The sequence below is a fragment of the Nomascus leucogenys genome, chromosome 9 (assembly GCF_006542625.1).
Source record: "Nomascus leucogenys isolate Asia chromosome 9, Asia_NLE_v1, whole genome shotgun sequence".
Classification (NCBI taxonomy): Eukaryota; Metazoa; Chordata; class Mammalia; order Primates; family Hylobatidae; genus Nomascus; species Nomascus leucogenys.
In genome coordinates this window covers 58,516,560-58,533,877 of record NC_044389.1, presented here as the reverse complement: position 1 = coordinate 58,533,877, position 17,318 = coordinate 58,516,560, and the positions used below count along the sequence as shown (strand labels likewise).

Sequence of the window (17,318 nt, the reverse complement as noted above, 5' to 3'; positions counted from 1 at the left end):
AAAAAAAAAAAAGTACATGATGCTAAAACAGAAAAAGTTTAATGTGGATGAAATTCTGGATTTAAAATATCCAGTACTTTATAGAATTGACTATCCTATGATAAAATATTTACCACTTGACAGGTTCTGAAGAACATCTTTCTTTTTGAGACAGTCTCGCTCTCTCACCCAGGCTGGAATGCAGTGGCACAATCTCAACCACTCAGTGGTTGCTCACTGCCAACCTCCGCCTGGATTCTCCTCCCTCAGCCTCCCGAGTGGCTGGGATTATGTGCATGTGCCACCATGCCCAGCTAATTTTTGTATTTTTAGTAGAGACAGGGTTTCATCATGTTGGCCAGGCTGGTCTCAAACTCCTGACCTCAAGTGCTCCACCTGCCTTGGCCTCCCAAAGTGCTGGGATTACAGGCATGAGCCCCCGGCCTGAAGAACATCTTAATATCAGTCCAAAGTTACTCTTAACCAAGAGTATGAAAAGCTAGATACTATAAAATCAATCACATAACTCTCACACATTTAAAAGATACTTAAATTCAATAAGAAAAAAAAAACAGGAAAGCAGTCGAAGCATTTAGTAAATATGAAAAAATCCCTTAAGTAAAAAGCTTGACACAATGAACTTCATTTGAGAACTTCAGTTTCTAGTCTTTAAAAAGTATTGCTTTAGTACCTAGTAACGTGTAAGTTGCTACGATTACAGATGTTTGATTTCTTTCACATAAAACTATAATTAATTCATTTCACAAGTATTTACTGGGTATCTACTACTGTGGAAAAACAAAGATTAAAATACATTATGAACCCTGCCCTAAAGACACTTTAAGAGTCTAGAAGGAATAAGATATATGCACACTGTAGTTAAAATGTAAAGGTAGCTCAGAAAGGAAAAAGTATCTGAAATGTGGTGGGGGAAAGTACAGATTAGGGAAGGCACTGACGATGAATTTAAATAACAGGTCTAATTCAGACAAAGAAAAGAGGCCTTCCATTGGAAAAAGGATGTTAGAAAAAGCAAGAAAGACGGAAAGCCCCAATGAAAAAAATTTAATTTTGCAGAAACGGAAAAAACTACAAAATAATAAATGATAATATAGAAGCTAGGGGTTCCAAGCTCTGGTAACTCAAATATCCTGGCCAGACTAAATCACCAATTAAAACATCTAAAACTGTATATACACTCCACTGATGCTTTATAAATACTTCTAAATTAGTAATCCATGACCCCTTTTACCTGTTGTACTTCCTGGTGGAATGAAATAGTGAAACAAATTTTATTCATACTGTACCTCAGAATAATTATTTTCAGAAGGCAAATTACTTTATTGGGGAGGTGATTAAAAAGAAAAAATAGAAGACAAATTACTTTTCCAATTTTGAATGTACATACTCAAAGTTAGGCAAGAACAAGAAAGGACCCTTTCAGTTTATATATTACAACATACACAAGTGATACTCAAGCTTCACTTTGAAATTGTGATATAAAAACTATGTTGTTCCATCCAGTGGCAAGATCAAAATGTTCTAGCTGCAACTCTTCAACATTGTGCAAGCTACTTTAGTGCTCTGTGCCTATAAAATGAAGAGGCTCTATCTGGGACTTTCTAGCTTTAAAATCCTATACACTGTGAATTCTATTCCCTCTTTTCTAGAGAAGTCACTGTGACAAGGCCAATAATAACAAAAACAGGAAAGGGTATTCTTCGTTCAACCCACACATAGTAAAAATTACCTCTCATTATACATCTACTAAGTGTCAGGCTCTTTCTACTTATTTCACTTAATCTTCATTACATCCTGAAGAGCAGGCATTTTCCTCGTTTTACTTAGAGGGTATTAGCTATCTCTTACATATCTAATCCAACCAGGGGTGGAAAGCCAGGATTCAAATCAAGGTCTAACTCCACCAAGCAAGCTGTAATAAGCCGTATTTCATAACCTGGTGCCACAAACACAAATATCAGACAAAAAAGTGGTGGGCTGTGATTGTGGTATGACTGGTAATCCAGACAGAACATGATCTTCTAGTAGGATAGCTCAGGCTGCCTTGTTGCCAAGTGGGAATGGATGAGTGAAGCCAAATGTGTGCGTGTGTGTGTGTTATAGTGAGACACAGAAAAGTGATTTTCAAATCAAAGAAACAGATTTACCAGCTTTCATCTTATGCTTTAAACAATTCTAACCAGACCTGTGCAGTTAATTATTTTTTTTTTTAAGATGGAGTCTTTTCATGCTGCCCAGGCTAGTCTCAAACTCCTGGGCTCAAGCGATCCTCCTGGCTTAGCATCCCCTTACCTGGGATTATAGGCCCATGTCACTGCGACTAGCTGCAGTTAATTTTAATAATATTATATAAAGTTCTCAAAAAGTATTGAAATACAGGCATGAGCAATGAAGTGTAGGCTTTGAAGTAAGGTACCTCTTGGTTGAATCCTGGCTCTACTACCAGCAGTGTGACATTGGTCAAGTTACTTCACCTCTTTTTTTTTTTTTTTTTTTTTTTTTTGAGACAGAGTTTCACTCTTGTTGCCCAGGCTGGAGTGCAATGGCGCGATCTCTGCTCACCGTAACCTCCGCCTCCCGAGTTCAAGCGATTCTCCTGCCTCAGCCTCCCGAGTAGCTGGGATTACAGGCATGTGCCACCACGGCCGGCTAATTCTGTATTTTTAGTAGAGACGGGGTTTCTCCATGTTAGTCAGGCTGGTCTCGAACTCCCGACCTCAGGTGATACGCCGGCCTCAGCCTCCCAAAGTGCTGGGATTAGAGGCGTGAGCTACCGCGTCCGGCCTACTTCACCCCTCTTAGTCTCATTTTTTGACTTTTAAAGTGAGAATACTTTCACCTATCTTGCAGGGTAGTTAACGATTAAAGCATAATGTGGAATATAAAGAGCTCAGCACAGAACCTAGCACGAGGTAAGAGCTTGACAAATGAAAGGTACTGTATTATCCCTCAGGATCCCATTAACAAAGTTAGCCATTAAAGTGTTATACCTGGTCACTTTTATGTAGATTTAAAATTCTTCTCAAATAAAAAGTTTATTTCAAAAAGGCATACACCCTCGGTTCCTCTAAACACTAAGCAAACTTCAAAATAAGTGTATTCTAAACCTGGAATCTAAGCAACTATTAAATACTGTTTTCAGGGGCTAAACTCTTTTTTTTTTTTTTTTAAATAACGCCGCAAATCATGTCATTACGAGTTCAGGCAGAAAGCGGTGGATGTGTCCCCAAAGCAGTTTGAGCGCGAAAGATCCCTACTACGTTCAAGGTAGCATTTGCCAAATGATATACATTTGGGTGAGCCCGAAAAGCGGGTTCTGAACAAATAACACCAGGCAGAACGACCGCTTTTCCAGTTGATGGGACAGGAGCAGGTGGATTTGTGCTTCAAAGAATATCGTTTTATTCTTAGCCACATGCTCTCACCAACAGCTGGGTTTTAAACCTTCTCGCAGTCTTCCCCAACGCCCCAGTTTCAGACTGCGAGGGAGGGAGCAGGACTTCAGGCTCCTCTCGGCCAGTGCAGACACAGGCGAAAGAGAAGGAGGGAGGGGCCCACGGCCCCGAGGGGCGTGGGAGGCAGTTCGGGCCAGCTCGGCCTGGGATCCGTCCCTTCCCGGGCGGTACCACCTGCGGACCGCTCTCCTAGCCCGAACTTCGGGGCCTACTGAGCTGAGGGGCGCGGCTGCCGTCAGTTCGGCCGAACCGCAGCGATGGGGACTGAGCTGGGGGCGTGAATGAATAACTGGGATTTCAGGAGCCGAAGGAGGGCAAAGGGGGAGGCGACATGTGGATCCCCCCTCCATGGTGGGACGCTGGAGGTGACCTTCGGGTCTCCGAGTGCTCCATCCCCGTCCCTGCCCGGACCCCTTCCCAAGTCCCAGACCCGCTGCTCCTCTCACCGTCTCGGCTTCTGTGTGCTGGGGTCCGGCACTCTGACCCCCCATCACCCCGCGGAGGAAATTCATCTTGCCGTTCAGCCACCAGGTTTACCGGCCCCTCCGGAAAAAAGACGAAGACAACTTCCCCCGCCCTCCGTAGGGCCTGGCCCCCAATCCCGCACTCTACACTCTCCTACTGCTGCCACCACCGCCTCCAACTCGGCGGCCACTCCAGCCCCCTAAGCCCGGAAACAGCCGCCACCAGCGGCCAAGATGCGCATGCGCGGGGACGTGGCATTACGTGGCGGCTCGAAGGTTGAAGGCAAAAGGGGAGCTGAGGCGAGAGGAACCTCGTAGCTAGGTTCCGCCGAAGCCCCACCTACTGCGCAGGCCCCGCCTCCCGCCGCAAGGGCACGCCTCCTACTCCCGCCCTTCGCGGATTGATCCTGCTGGCCGCAGTCACCCACGTGGTCGAAGCCCGGCCCTGCAGGCAGGAGAGGATTTGATTAGACTACGCGTTTCGACTTGCAGGGTGTTTAATCGTCGCCAAGCGGGACTTACTGCAAGCTATCAAATCTGAGGTCTTATTTTGTTGAGTCGAAAGTGAAATTTTCCTTTGGGCGACGTGACAGGTAAGGGTTCCTGGCCCCTGGGAGGGTTCGCTTGGTTTGACGGTTTACTAGTACCAGCGTTGTGGCTTTCTGATCCCGGTAAATTGCATTTCTTTACAGGGCTTTGTTTGGTGGTAAAAAGGGTTACTAGACACCCCTCATTCCACTGCCACTGGAGGGCGCATTTCTCAGCTCTTGCTCTTCAAACCTGCTGAAAGGAATTCCTAGATCTAAAACACCAGGTACACCTCTTATTTTCAAGTGTCGTCAGGAGGAAACCCACCAAACCCTACATTTAGCTTACTAGAGAAATACATTGTTCTGCTGTGTCAGTTTGCCGAGTAACATAATGTTTTGTTATTAACTCTCAACCCCTGTGTTTTCATTTTTTTTTTAACATGAAAAAATTGTCATTTTCTCTCATTGGTGTATGCCTGTTCCTTTGGCAGTCAGGTTGTCAGTACACATGCTTCTGGAATAGTCTTGTAAATTTCTTGAGGCTAAAAAACACAGGTCTAGTTAGCTAACTGACTCATGCATCTCTCCCCTTGGATTCCCCACAGGTCTCAGATTCAGCATTTAAAATTGAACTCGTCATCTTCCCCTGCCTCCCTTAAAGAAAAAAAGTCAATATGCTGCTTCTACTATGTGCGTGCCGTGCTCAGTAGTACGACTATCCAAATAATTGCCTAAGCTAGACAGAGGAAGCTGGGAAGAATCTTAGACTCTGGCTTTCCACCCACACATGTCCAATCAATAGTCATGTCCTATCATTTCTATTTATAGAATATTTCTCAAATAGGTGCTCTGCTCTCCATCCTCTGTGCCTGTGACATAGATTATGTTCTCCTCATTTCTCACTGAGATTACAGCAACAGCGTCCTAACTAGTTTGTCTGCATTCAGCCCTGGCTTCCTTTCAGTCCAATCTCCAGTCCATCCTTGGGTGAGACTAACAAAACAAAACATCTGTTCATGTCACTCCTCTTAAAATCCTCCAGTTGTTCCCCATTCTCTCCAGAATAAAGTCCAAACTCGTTAGTTTGTCATACAGGCCTGTTATGATTTGGCTCCTGTCTAGTTTTTCAGCTCCTGCCTCCCCCACATACTCTGGGCATTTTTCTCAGACCTGGATATGCCCTTCCCCTCCTTTCTCTTCATCAAGCAAACTCCTGCTAATTCCTTAAGACTCAACTCTGACATCATTCTTGAAAGCTTTCCCTAAAATCTAGGTACATATCTATATGTTAGCATTTTGCAGTTATTAATACTGTATATGGTGTACATTCAATAAATGCTTGCTAAACCAAACTGTTAAAGGCAGGACTATGTTATTCATTTTATATCTCTCTTGCTTACCACTGTCTCATAAAAGGTGATATTGACGGATAAATGAATAAATCATTGAAAGAATATATGAATATTATACTAAGAGGAGGTTCCCTTTTTTTAATCTGTAAAGTGAAATTGTAGGGAACACATCATAGGCTATGTGTTTCCTAGTGCCAACGTTTTAAGCCTGGGCAACTTGGAGAATGGTGGGGTCATACTGCCAAAAATACTGTGCACTAAGCATTGTCCTCTGCTTTAAAACTATACACTTGACATTTTACCGTAGACATTTTCCATGGGAGCATTTTGTTGCAGCCTAAAAAAAGTAACCAGTAAATTACTCAGCATTTTTATTACTAAGAAATGCATGCAAAGAACTTCACTTAAGCCCCTAAGCCTCACCCCTCCCTGAACCTCACTTCACCTTGTCCCTGAACCTCACTCTACCCCATCATCAGGAATGAGGCTCACAGATGGAGTGGGCCACAAATGTCTATTACTCCTCTTATTTAATAATTAAAAAGAGTGCCTTGACATTTTAGCAAAGTTGTTTAAAGGCACCAGCCTTGTCAAATGTCCTGTTTTGTTTTAAACTTTGGTGGGTACAGTAGGTTACTGTACTTTAGTGAGTAAAGTAGGTTACTATACTTTTGTGAGTATAGTAGTAATAGCTTACTATCAATTTTCCCTGCATTTGACCTGTTTTCTTCCCCAGCAGCATCCCCTGCACAGGAGTGATGGACAGTTGGGTGCAAAGGTGATGAAGGTGGGATCCCTGAAGCATTCTCACTACAGAACAACCATGAAATAGACTCCTTATCCCAGAGGAAGAGTTACATATTAATCCACTTCTACTGATTTTGTAGAGGGAGAAAAGTCAGGGACTGTGTTGTATTCCTGTTTGCATCCTTTAATCATCTAGTATAATTCCTTTAATATGGTAGATGCTCAGGAACTACCTGAGTTAATAAAGGAAGAGAAAACCTGAACAAATTGTGACGGCCTGACTTGCACTGTTACACTTCTGGCTTTCATAAATCTAAGCATTCAGGATAAGAGTCCCATGAATCATTAAAATACATATGATCAAAATTAAGAATGATTCTTTTTCTAAACCAAACCTGACAATACATCAACGAACAAAATTCGTTGGTTTGAAATTCATTTTTTCAAATTGCTTTTTTCAGTGGCCCACTTACTTTCTAGTGGAAAACTCAGCAAAAACAATGAAATATAATTGCATAAGATTGTTTTTTAGTTGGGGTGGTAGTGAGGTGGAATGTTGTCTATGCCTGCTTGGGAGGATAAATATAGATGATAATTTGTATTTGAAATCTATCATATGTAGGTTTTTATTTATTTATTATTTTGCTAGGTTATAAGCCCCTTCAGTATCATATATAGGTTTTTAAAGACGTAGTTCATGGCTGTAATCCCAGCACTTTGGGAGGCCAAGGTGGGAGGATCATTTAAGCTCAGGAGTTGAACACCAGCCTGGGCAATGTGGCAAAACCCCATCTCTACAAAAAATAAAATATTAGCTGAGCATGGTGGCATACGCCTGTATTCCCAGCCAGTAGTCCCACTTACTTGGGAGGGTGTGGGAGGATCACTTGAGCCTGGGAGATCGAGGCTGCATTGAGCCATGATTGTGCCACTGCACTCCAGCTGGGACGATGGAGTGAGACCGTGTCTCAAAAAAAAAAAAAAAAAAAAAAAAAAAAGACTAGTTGAGGCTCGGCGAGGTGGCTCACGCTTGTAATCCCAGCACTTTGGGAGGCTGAGGCGGGCGGATCACCTGAGGTTGGGAGTTCCAGACCAGCCTGACCAACATGGAGAAACCCCATTGTCTACTAAAAATACAAAATTAGCTCGGCTTGGTGGCACATGCCTATAATCCCAGCTACTCGGGAGGCTGAGGCGGGAGAATTGCTTGAACCCAGGAGGCGGAGGTTGCAGTGAGCAGAGGTCACGCCATTGCACTCCAGCCTGGGCAACAAGAGTGAAACTCCATCTCAAAAAAAAAAAAAAAAAGGCCAGGCATGGTGGCTCACGCCCACACCTGTAATCCCGACAATTTGGGAGGCCGAAGCGGGCGGATCACGAGGTCAGGAAATCGAGACCATCCTGGCTAACACGGTGAAACCCCGTCTCTACTAAAAAAATACAAAAAATTAGCTGGGTGTGGTGGCCGGCGCCTGTGGCCTCAGCTATTCTGGAGGCTGAGGCAGGAGAATGGCGTGAACCTAGGAGGCGGAGCTTGCGAGATGGCGCCATTGCACTGCAGCCTGGGCAACGGAGCCCGTCTCAAAAAAAAAGACTATTTCCTGGAAAATCAGAGTCCACAAACATTGGTGATACAATTAGGCATTATATTCATTAACCAAACAATGTATAGCAAAATAAATTAATAAATTGATGATTTCAATTTATAGGGACAACACTGAAAATCCATGACTAATCAATAACCGTATCAGACACATAGTGCTCTTTATTTGCCAGGCTCCGTTCAAAGTTCTTTATATAAAATAATTTGCTTAATTCTCACAACAACCCTATAAGGTGGGTAGTTTATTAGCCTTATTTTGCAGTTGGAGAAACAGGTCAAGAGAGTAACTTGACCAATATCATATAAGCTAGGAAGTGGCAGGCTGGGGCATAAATTGGCAATCTGGCTCCAAAGCCTGCGCTCTTATGTAATACATTATCCTACCTTTCTAGACACAAGACAATGATTATGCATTAAGTAGAAATGCGGTCTGCAAGTCCATACATAACCTGACCCTTACCTCCCTTATCTCATCTCCTTTGCTACATTTCATCTCACTCACTCCACTCTAGCCACACCGCCTGGCTTCCTTGGTGTTTCTGAGACTTTCTCCCGTCTTTATGCCCTTTGCAAATTTCTTTCCTGTATTTGGGATGCTTGCTACTCCATCTACATAAAGGTAAGAGTCACTCTTCACTTTCTTTAAGTCTGCTCAAATGTTACATAGATCTTTCCTGACACCCTAAGTTGCAACCTCTTCATACTCTTTTTTTTTTTTTTTTTTGAGATGGAGTCTCGCTCTTTCACCCAGGCTGGAGTGCAGTGGCGAGATCTCGGCTCACTGCAGGCTCCACCCCCCGGGGTTCACGCCATTCTCCTGCCTCAGCCTCCCGCGTAGCTGGGACTACAGGCGCCCGCCACCTCGCCCGGCTAATTTTTTGTATTTTTTAGTAGAGACGGGGTTTCACCGTGTTAGCCAGGATGGTCTCAATCTCCTGACCTCTTGATCCGCCCGCCTCGGCCTCCCAAAGTGCTGGAATTACAGGCGTGAGCCACCGCGCCCGGCCTCCTCATACTCCTTTTTTCTCTGCTCCGCTTATTTTCCTTGTAGCGCTTAATGAATCTGATACGTTATTCTCCCATATACACTATGTTCCCATATTTCATGAGATATACTACGCTATTAAGTGTGCCTTAGAGAAAGAAAAAAAAAAAAAAACCTTGCGAAAAGATCTGAATTTCAGGCTTCAGAAAATTGGGGCGGGTGGGGGGGATGTGCATTGTAGGATTATTGAAATATATAGTATATATTTTACATATTTATCTTGTTTACTGTCTGTTTCCCCCCACCAGAAGACTACCCCCATCAGGGCAAAGATTTTAGTTCTTTTGTAAATTGCTTTATCCCTAGTGCTTAGCACAGCATCCGGCACGTAATAGGAACTTGGTAACTCTTTAATGGATGAATTCCCCAATGGAGGAAGTTCCAACTATTGGCTTGTATGCATAGGAGTAGAAATTCTGCATTGTTGCTAAGCATTGCATAGCGCTCAGATTTCCTCAGTAGAGTCTGAATTAGGGTCCTCAGATGCTATTAACATGCTAGTTTTAGTTTATGACTATTTTGGCATCCTTTAATGACTAGCTTAGTAATTACCTTTTACCATATGTAAAGATAAATCTTTGTGAAAGAAAGGACTTATAGTTTTAGAATCGGATCTCAGCCCATGAAAGAACCATCTCAGTATCCCCATGGTCGACCCATCTTGCTTTGAGATGCACTACACTAATAAAGTGGCTTTCTTTTCTCTTAGACAGGTAATACATTAATATCGTTAAAATAAAAAGTACAAAGGGGTATATAGTAAAAAGTCTCCTTCCACTCCTTGGACATCCAGGCAATCAATGTTAACAATTCTTCAAATCCTTGCCGATATACAAATATGTCTATAGCCTCCTCATTTTTTTAATAACACGTATAAATACAGCACAATGTATACATTATTCCACACCAGGCTTTTTCCAATTTAATATGTCTTGGAGATTGGTCCATATCAATATATAGAGGGCTTCCTTGTCCTTTCTTATTGTGTCTCATGAAGTGCTTTTCAATTTTTTTTTTTTTTTTTTTTTTGGAGATAGGCTCTCACTGTCTCACCCAGGCTGGAGTGCAGTGGTGCAGTCATGGCTCACCGCATCCTGGAACTCCTGGGTTCAAGAGCTCTTCCTGCCTCAGCCTCCTGAGTAGCTAGGACTACAGGTGCACACCATCATGCCTGGCTAATTTTTTTTTTTTTTTTTTTTTTTTGTACAGATGAAGTCTTGCTATGTTGCCCAGACTGGTGTCAAACTCTCGGCCTCAAGCTATTCTCCTGCCTCAGCCTCCCAAAATACTGGGATTGCAGGTGTGAGCCAACTGCCCCAGGCTTCAAAATATTTTTATTTTGTTATTTATTTATTTATTTATTTTGAGATGGAGCCTCGCTCTGTGACCCAGGCTGGAGTGTAGTGGCGCGATCTCGGCTTACTGCAACCTCCGCCTCCCGGGTTCAAGCGATTCTCCTGCCTCAGCCTCCCAAGTAGCTGGGAATAGAGGCACATGCCACCATGCCTGGCTAATTTTTTGTATTTTTAGTAGAGACGGGTTTTCACCGTGTTAATTAGGATGGCCTCAATTTCCTGACCTCATGATCCGCCTGCCTCAGCCTCTCAAAGTGCGTGAGCCACCGTGCCCAGCCCTCAAAAAAAATTTTTTTTTTTTTGAGACGGAGTCTCGCTCTGTCGCCCAGGCTAGGGTGTAGTGGCGCCATCTCAGCTCACTGCAAGCTCCGCCTCCCGGGTTCAGGCCATTCTCCTGCCTCAGCCTCTGGAGTACTGGGACGACAGGTGCCCGCCACCGCGCCCAGCTAGTTTTTTGTATTTTTGGTAGAGACAGAGTTTCTCCGTGGTCTCGATCTCCTCATCTCGTGATCCGCCCGCCTCGGCCTCCCAAAGTGCTGGGATTACAGGCATGAGCCACCGCACCCGGTGCCCTCAAAATATTTTTAAAAGCCTTAGGAAATCCTTGGGAGAGGAGAGTCCAAGAAAGAAGGTTTTGGTAGCTGGGCGTGGTGGCCTATCATTCCAGCTATGCGCGGGAGGCTGAGGCATGAGAATTGCCTGAAGTTGCAGTGAGTCAAGATTGTGCCACTGCACTCCAGTCCAGGTGACAGAGTGAGACCCTTTCTCAAAAAAAAAAAAAAAAAAGGGTTCTGGCCTCCCCCCATCCTGCTCCATTTAATTGGTTTCATTTGTTTATGCTTCCTATTTCGCTTGAACAAAAAGTTTCAGAGGCTAAAATGTTGGACAGCTACCTCTCTCAGGAGATAAGAAATGAGACCAGGCCGGGCACAGGGACTCACCCCTGTAATCCCAGCACTTTGGGAGGCCGAGGTGGGTGGATCACCTGAGGTCGGGAGCTTGAGACCAGCCTGACCAACATGGAGAAATCCTGTCTCTACTAAAAATACAAAATTAGCCGAGCGTGGTGGCACATGCCTGTAATCCTAGCTACTCCGGAGGCTGAGGCAGGAGAATCGCTTAAACCGGGAGGCGGAGGTTGCAGTGAGCCAGGATCTTGCCATTGCACTCCAGCCTGCGCAACAAGAGCCAAACTCCGTCTCAAAAAAGAAATGAGACCAAGGTAAGGACTTGGAATAGTTGAGGTGTCTCACATGCTATAGAGCCCAGAGTTCCTGCTTTACTTTTTTTTTTAAAGGAATGGTAATTGTTGCCTCCTGTGGTTGTTTTTGGGATTTTATTAGATAATATCTGTAACGTTCATAGTACTTGAAACATAGTAAGTACTCAATAATGATTAGAGTGGAGACCCTGATCATCTTCGGTATTATCAATTTCTTAACAACTGAACATTTAAAGATATTACCCTGTAAGTCTTCAACTCCAACCCTACTAGCTCATGTTACTGAGAAGTCTGTTACTTCAGATGAGGCATAATCTGGGGTATCAAGCCAATTTCCCTGTGATCTGGGTTTCCACTGTTTCTGAACTCTGCTGTCCTTACTGTTTTTGTTTTTTTCTTCTCTGGCTCCATGCGGAGCAAGATGGCTGCCAGGACCTATAGTCCTAGTATCCTAGGCCCAAGTTCATCAAAGAAGACTCCCAACCTCTCTCCTAAGAGTCCCAGCAAAAGTCTCCTTGTGACTCATTGAACCTGATTGGGTCGCATGCCTATGTGGTGAGCCAATTCCTGTAGTTTAAGGTTTGAGATGTTCTGATTGGCCTTGAGTCACATTCCCACCTCTAAAGCAAGGAGTAGAAGTCTTCATCTCATCTCAAAGCATATGGCGTAAGAGCTGGGGAACAGGGACATTCACATTTCTCCTAGGAAATCTGGAATAGTATGCCAGGAGAATGTTTATCAGGATAAGAAAAACAATACATGCTCACTGTATCCCCTAATGTACTTAAACTGCTTGCCAGTTTTTTTTGAAATTATTTTTCCAGCATTATCACTAGTGTATGCTAGCATAAGTTCTGCCTCTCTGCAAAGATTCAAAAGATCATGTTACATTATTTAATAAAAGTAATTTGACACTGCATTGTACTTAAATCAGCAAGCAAATCTATACCCTTTTTTTAAAGAAAGTATAACCCAGGTGTGTTTCCATTTTTAAGAAAATAAGCAGAATTACTTATGAAACACCTAAAAAAAAAAGAAAGAAAGAAGAAACACCTAAATTAGGAAATCCCATTTTCATTTCCAAAGGACTTTTTATTTTTATTTATTTATTTATTTTATGTGTAATTTTTTTTTGCGATGGAGTCTCGCTCTGTCTCCAGGCTGGAGTGCAGGGGTGCGATCTCGCTGCCTCCCAGGTTCAAGCTATTCTGCCTCAGCCTCCCAAGTAGCTGGGATTATAGGTGCACGCCACCACAACCAGCTAATTTTTGTATTTTTAGTAGAGACGGGGTTTCACCATGTTGGCCAGGATGGTCTCGATCTCCTTACCTCGTGACCCACCCGCCTCAGCCTCCCAAAGTACTGGGATTACAGGCATGAGCCACCATGCCTGGCCAAAGGACTTTTTATAAAACTGTTTATCGAGGGACAAGTTTATTAGATCCAGGCCCTAGCACTGTTTCTTTTGGAGAATTTGACTGTTACCTCCCAACACCATTTTCTCTCCCCCAACACCTCAAGCCAGCTGAACAAGTATGTCTTGAATAGCCAGGGTAGGGTTGCAGTCTTTACTGTCCCATTCGATAGCTAGACCAAAGCCTTTGAAGTTCACGTTGGCTGATGCCAAGATTCCATGTAAGCTTAAGATGATTTTTAACGGAGTCATTGCCAACTTCCCAGCAAGCTATGATTTTAGAGCAGTTAGCAGCTGATCTCTGTCATTTGTCTGAGGCTATGCCCCAAGCAAGTATTTGTGGCGGGAGAGAGTCACAGAGTTGTCTCTTGAAATCAGACGGGGCCTCCAGGCCAGCAGATGGTAGCTGACCTGGACCAAAACTTTCCAAAGTCAGCCCACACTTCCAAGGTCCCCTCTCTGCAACCCCCTTCTCCCAGACTCAAGCGATCCTCCCATCTCAGCCTCCTGCATAGCTGGGACTACAGGTGTGCACTACCACACCCAGCTAATTTTTATTTTATTTTATTGTAGAGATGGGGTTTCACCATGTTGCCCAGGCTGCTCTCGAACTCCTGGAGATCCACCTGCCTCAGCCTCCCAAAGTGCTGAGATTACAGGCATGAGTCACCATGCCCGGCCATAATTCCAGTTTTTTAATGAAGTTGACTATAAGATGCCAATGGCCTGTGATTGACAAATACCCTAGGGAGATAATCAGGAGGGGCTCAGTAACCTGCAGATGTTATGTGGAGGGTCCAGAACTGGCATAGGCAGATGGTTTGGGAAAAGGAGAGGTAGTTGGGTGTGGACATGATTTTCTGCCAGTAGCTTAGGAGTCCATGGGCAGAGGGATGGAAGATGAGAAGATTATAAGTACAAAGAGGCAAAGAAGAGAAGTCTTCTCTTTGGCCTCTGTTCCCTGATGCTTCCTTACAGGATCGCACAAACACCATACTAGTTGTGGGTGGTATAAAGAACTAGAAGAGGCCGGGCGCCGTGGCTCACACCTGTAATCCCAGCACTTTGGGAGGCCGAGGCGGGTGGATCACCTGAGATTGGGAGTTCGAGACCAGCCTGACCAACATGGAGAAACCCCGTGTCTACTAAAAATACAAAATTAGCCGGGTGTGGTGGTGCATGCCTGTGATCCCAGCTACTCGGGAGGCTGAGGCAGGAGAATCGCTTGAACCTGGGAGGCAGAGGTTGCGGTGAGTGGAGATCATGCCATTGCACTCCAGCCTGGGCAACAAGAGGGAAACTCTGTCTCCAAAAACAACAATAACAACAAAAACAAGAACTAGAAGAGGGCCAGGTGTGGTGGCTCACACCTGTAATTCCAGCACTTTGGGAGGCTGAGGTAGGCAGATCACCTGAGCTCAAGAGTTTGAGACTAGCCTGGCCAACATGGTGAAACCCCATCTCTACTAAAAATACAAAAAATTAGCTGGCTGGGCGTCATGGCACGTGCCTGTAATCCTAGCTACTTGGGAGGCCGAGGCACAAGAATTTCTTGAACCTGTGAGGCGGAGGTTGCAGTGAGCTGAGATTGCACCACTGCACTCCAGCCTGAGTGACAGCAAGACTATGTCTCCAGGGGAAAAAAAAGAACTAGAAAAGCTCCAACTTGCCCTTCCCACTGCCCTCTCTCCACCTCCAATACCCACACACATGACCTTTTCAGGACAGGGGCACAAAGTCTGTGACCTAAAGTGACCTAGACCCCAGTCCTAGATGTGCTCTCTCTTTCCCAAATATGTGAGTATTGACTCCTAAATAGCTCAGAATCCAAAATCTGTATAAGTTATTGCAGCAGTCGGTCTCCTTCCTGTGAGGGTGCTGCTATCTAGGTCTGGTTCTAGTATCTGGGTCAGAGAAAAATGACTATACTGGTATTTTGATATTTATGGTGTAATAAATACCAGGATCTTTGTTTTTTAAAAAGTTCATAATTTGTCCCATTTAAAACCAATCAGTGAAAGGAAGTATTTAACACATTTCATTTTAACATATATTAGTGATTGCTATCAACTTCAGAAAAGCCCTGGGGCATGTCTGATGGGTTGATTAGCTTTCAATGTCTTCTTTCCTGCACCTTTAACTCTGTTGCATGAAGCTTTTTGAGCCTCAGCCTCTGGATAGCTGCTTAGCTCTCCCCAGAGGCTAGGCCTCCCTGGTGCAGCAGTTTTGATTTTTTTCTGGCAACCTGGGAAGGATGGTCCTTCTTGTGGTCTAACACTTGCCTGCCCCAGCTGAGTAAGCCACTGTGTTCAGAGAGCTTTTCACACGGGATCCATACTCTGCCCCTTTGATAGGGACATGAGTTGCAGGAGCTGATGGACAAAGAGAGGGTAGAAGAATTTCTGTGAAGGAGACAGTAGGCAAATAAGAGGAAGAGGATTGAGTGTGAGAGAGATCCAAGAAACTGAATGAAATTGCTGACTAATATCTGCAGCAGCTAGAGTATTGCACCCACATAAATACAGTTTTTTTTTTTCAGTACTTAAAATAGCTCAGTACACCAGAATACTGAAAACAGATGTGCTTGGTTTCTTGAATTATTGATTCAGCAAACATTTGAGCCTCTGTCCTCTGTGCCAGGCCCTGCCATAGGCACTCTGCTGTGTGTTTTTCATTCTGGACTGCTAGAAATTCTTATTCCTGTTTCACAGAGAGAGAAGCCTAGACTTCAGCATGATACAGACCAGAAAAGCATGTTTTCTTTGCAAACCTAGACAGATGTTGCCACTTTTGGACTGCTGTAACCTTGGGCAAATTATTTAATTTTGCGGTATCAATTGTGATTACCATGTGCTGCAATAGAAAACCAAACTAAAGAGTGTCTTAAATTAGGGGGTAGGCAGTGCAGGACTAAACAGAGGCTGTAGGATGCCAGCTTGGATGCAAGCTGGAATTTTTCTGTGCAGGTATCCTTGGCCTGAGGTTACAGGCTGACTGTTCTATCTCCAGCATCACATTTCTTATTCTGGGTAGGAAAAGGGGCAAAGGTGAAGGGGAAAAAGTATCTACAAGTGAGTGTGCCTTTCCCATTCTTCTACCCTTTTAACTTTTTATATTGAACTAATTTCAGCATTGCAGAAAGATTGCAAAAGGTCAACCTTTTTAACCCCATTTGCTTTATCATTTCTTTTCTTTTTTTCTGACATGGAGTTTCACTTTTGTTGCCCAGGCTGGAGTGCAATGGTGTGATCTCGGCTCAATGCAACCTCCGCCTCCCAGGTTCAAGTGATCCTCCTGCCTCTGCCTCCTGAGTAGCTGGGATTACAGGCACCTGCCACCACTCCCAGTTAATTTTTTGTATTTTTAGTAGAGATGGGTTTTCGCCATGTTGGCCAGGCTAGTCTCGAACTCCTGACCTCAAGTGATCTGCCCGCCCCAGCCTCCCAAAGTGCTGGGGTTACAGGCATGGGCCAGTGTGCCCGACATCGTTTCTTTTCTTTAAATGTGTATATTTTCCCCATGAATATGTGAGAGGAATTTGTAGGCATGATGTCACTTGACCACCTAAATACTTCAGTGCCTCATTACTAAAGACAAAAATATGTTCTTAATGATTTTAATAATCAAAACCAGGAAATGAACACTGATACATTGCCATTATCTAATTAATCTACAGGCCTTATTCAAATTTTGGCAGTAGTCCCACTAATTTCCTTTTTGGGGAAAACGTTTTTTTCTTTTGGTCTAGGATCCAATTCAGGATTATATGTTGTATTTAGATGTCATATCTCTTTAGCTGTCTTTAATCTGAAATAGTTACTCCATCTTTCTCTGTCTTTCATAATCTTGATGTTTTGGAGAGTACAGTATTGGTCAGTTATTTTGTAGAATGCCCCTCAATTTAGGTTTGTCTGATCTTGCCTCACAATTAGAATATCACAGAAGTGCTGTCCTTCTCATAGTACATCCTCTCAGAAAGTATATGACATCTATTTTTCCCATTATTAGTGATACCACTTTTTTGGTTTGTTTTTGTTTTTTGAGATGGGGTCTTACTGTGTCGCCTAGGCTGCAGTACAGTACCCCATTCATAGTTCACTGTAACTTCAAATTCCTGGGCTCAAGGGATCC

The 17,318-nt window shown here is 43.8% G+C and overlaps 2 protein-coding genes across 3 annotated transcripts in view; one reads left to right on the top strand and one right to left on the bottom strand.

Annotated features, from left to right (window-relative positions):
- USO1 (USO1 vesicle transport factor) overlaps nucleotides 1-4,266 on the bottom strand; it is a 94,561-nt gene extending 90,295 nt beyond the window's left edge. The window contains exon 1 of the mRNA XM_030818995.1: nucleotides 3,902-4,266. Within this exon, the coding sequence (XP_030674855.1) occupies nucleotides 3,902-3,967 (66 nt within the window). The 5' untranslated portion in view covers nucleotides 3,968-4,266. The remainder of the gene's footprint in view (nucleotides 1-3,901) is intronic.
- The window catches only part of G3BP2 (G3BP stress granule assembly factor 2), an 89,117-nt gene continuing 76,061 nt past the window's right edge, over nucleotides 4,263-17,318 (top strand). Inside the window, exons 1-2 of one of the 2 annotated variants that reach the window (XM_030818997.1) lie at nucleotides 4,323-4,512; nucleotides 4,612-4,733. The gene's annotated coding sequence lies outside the window, so the exon portion shown is untranslated. Of the gene's footprint in view, nucleotides 4,513-4,611; nucleotides 4,734-17,318 lie in introns of both variants that reach the window. The other variant, XM_030818998.1, reaches the window with a different exon arrangement.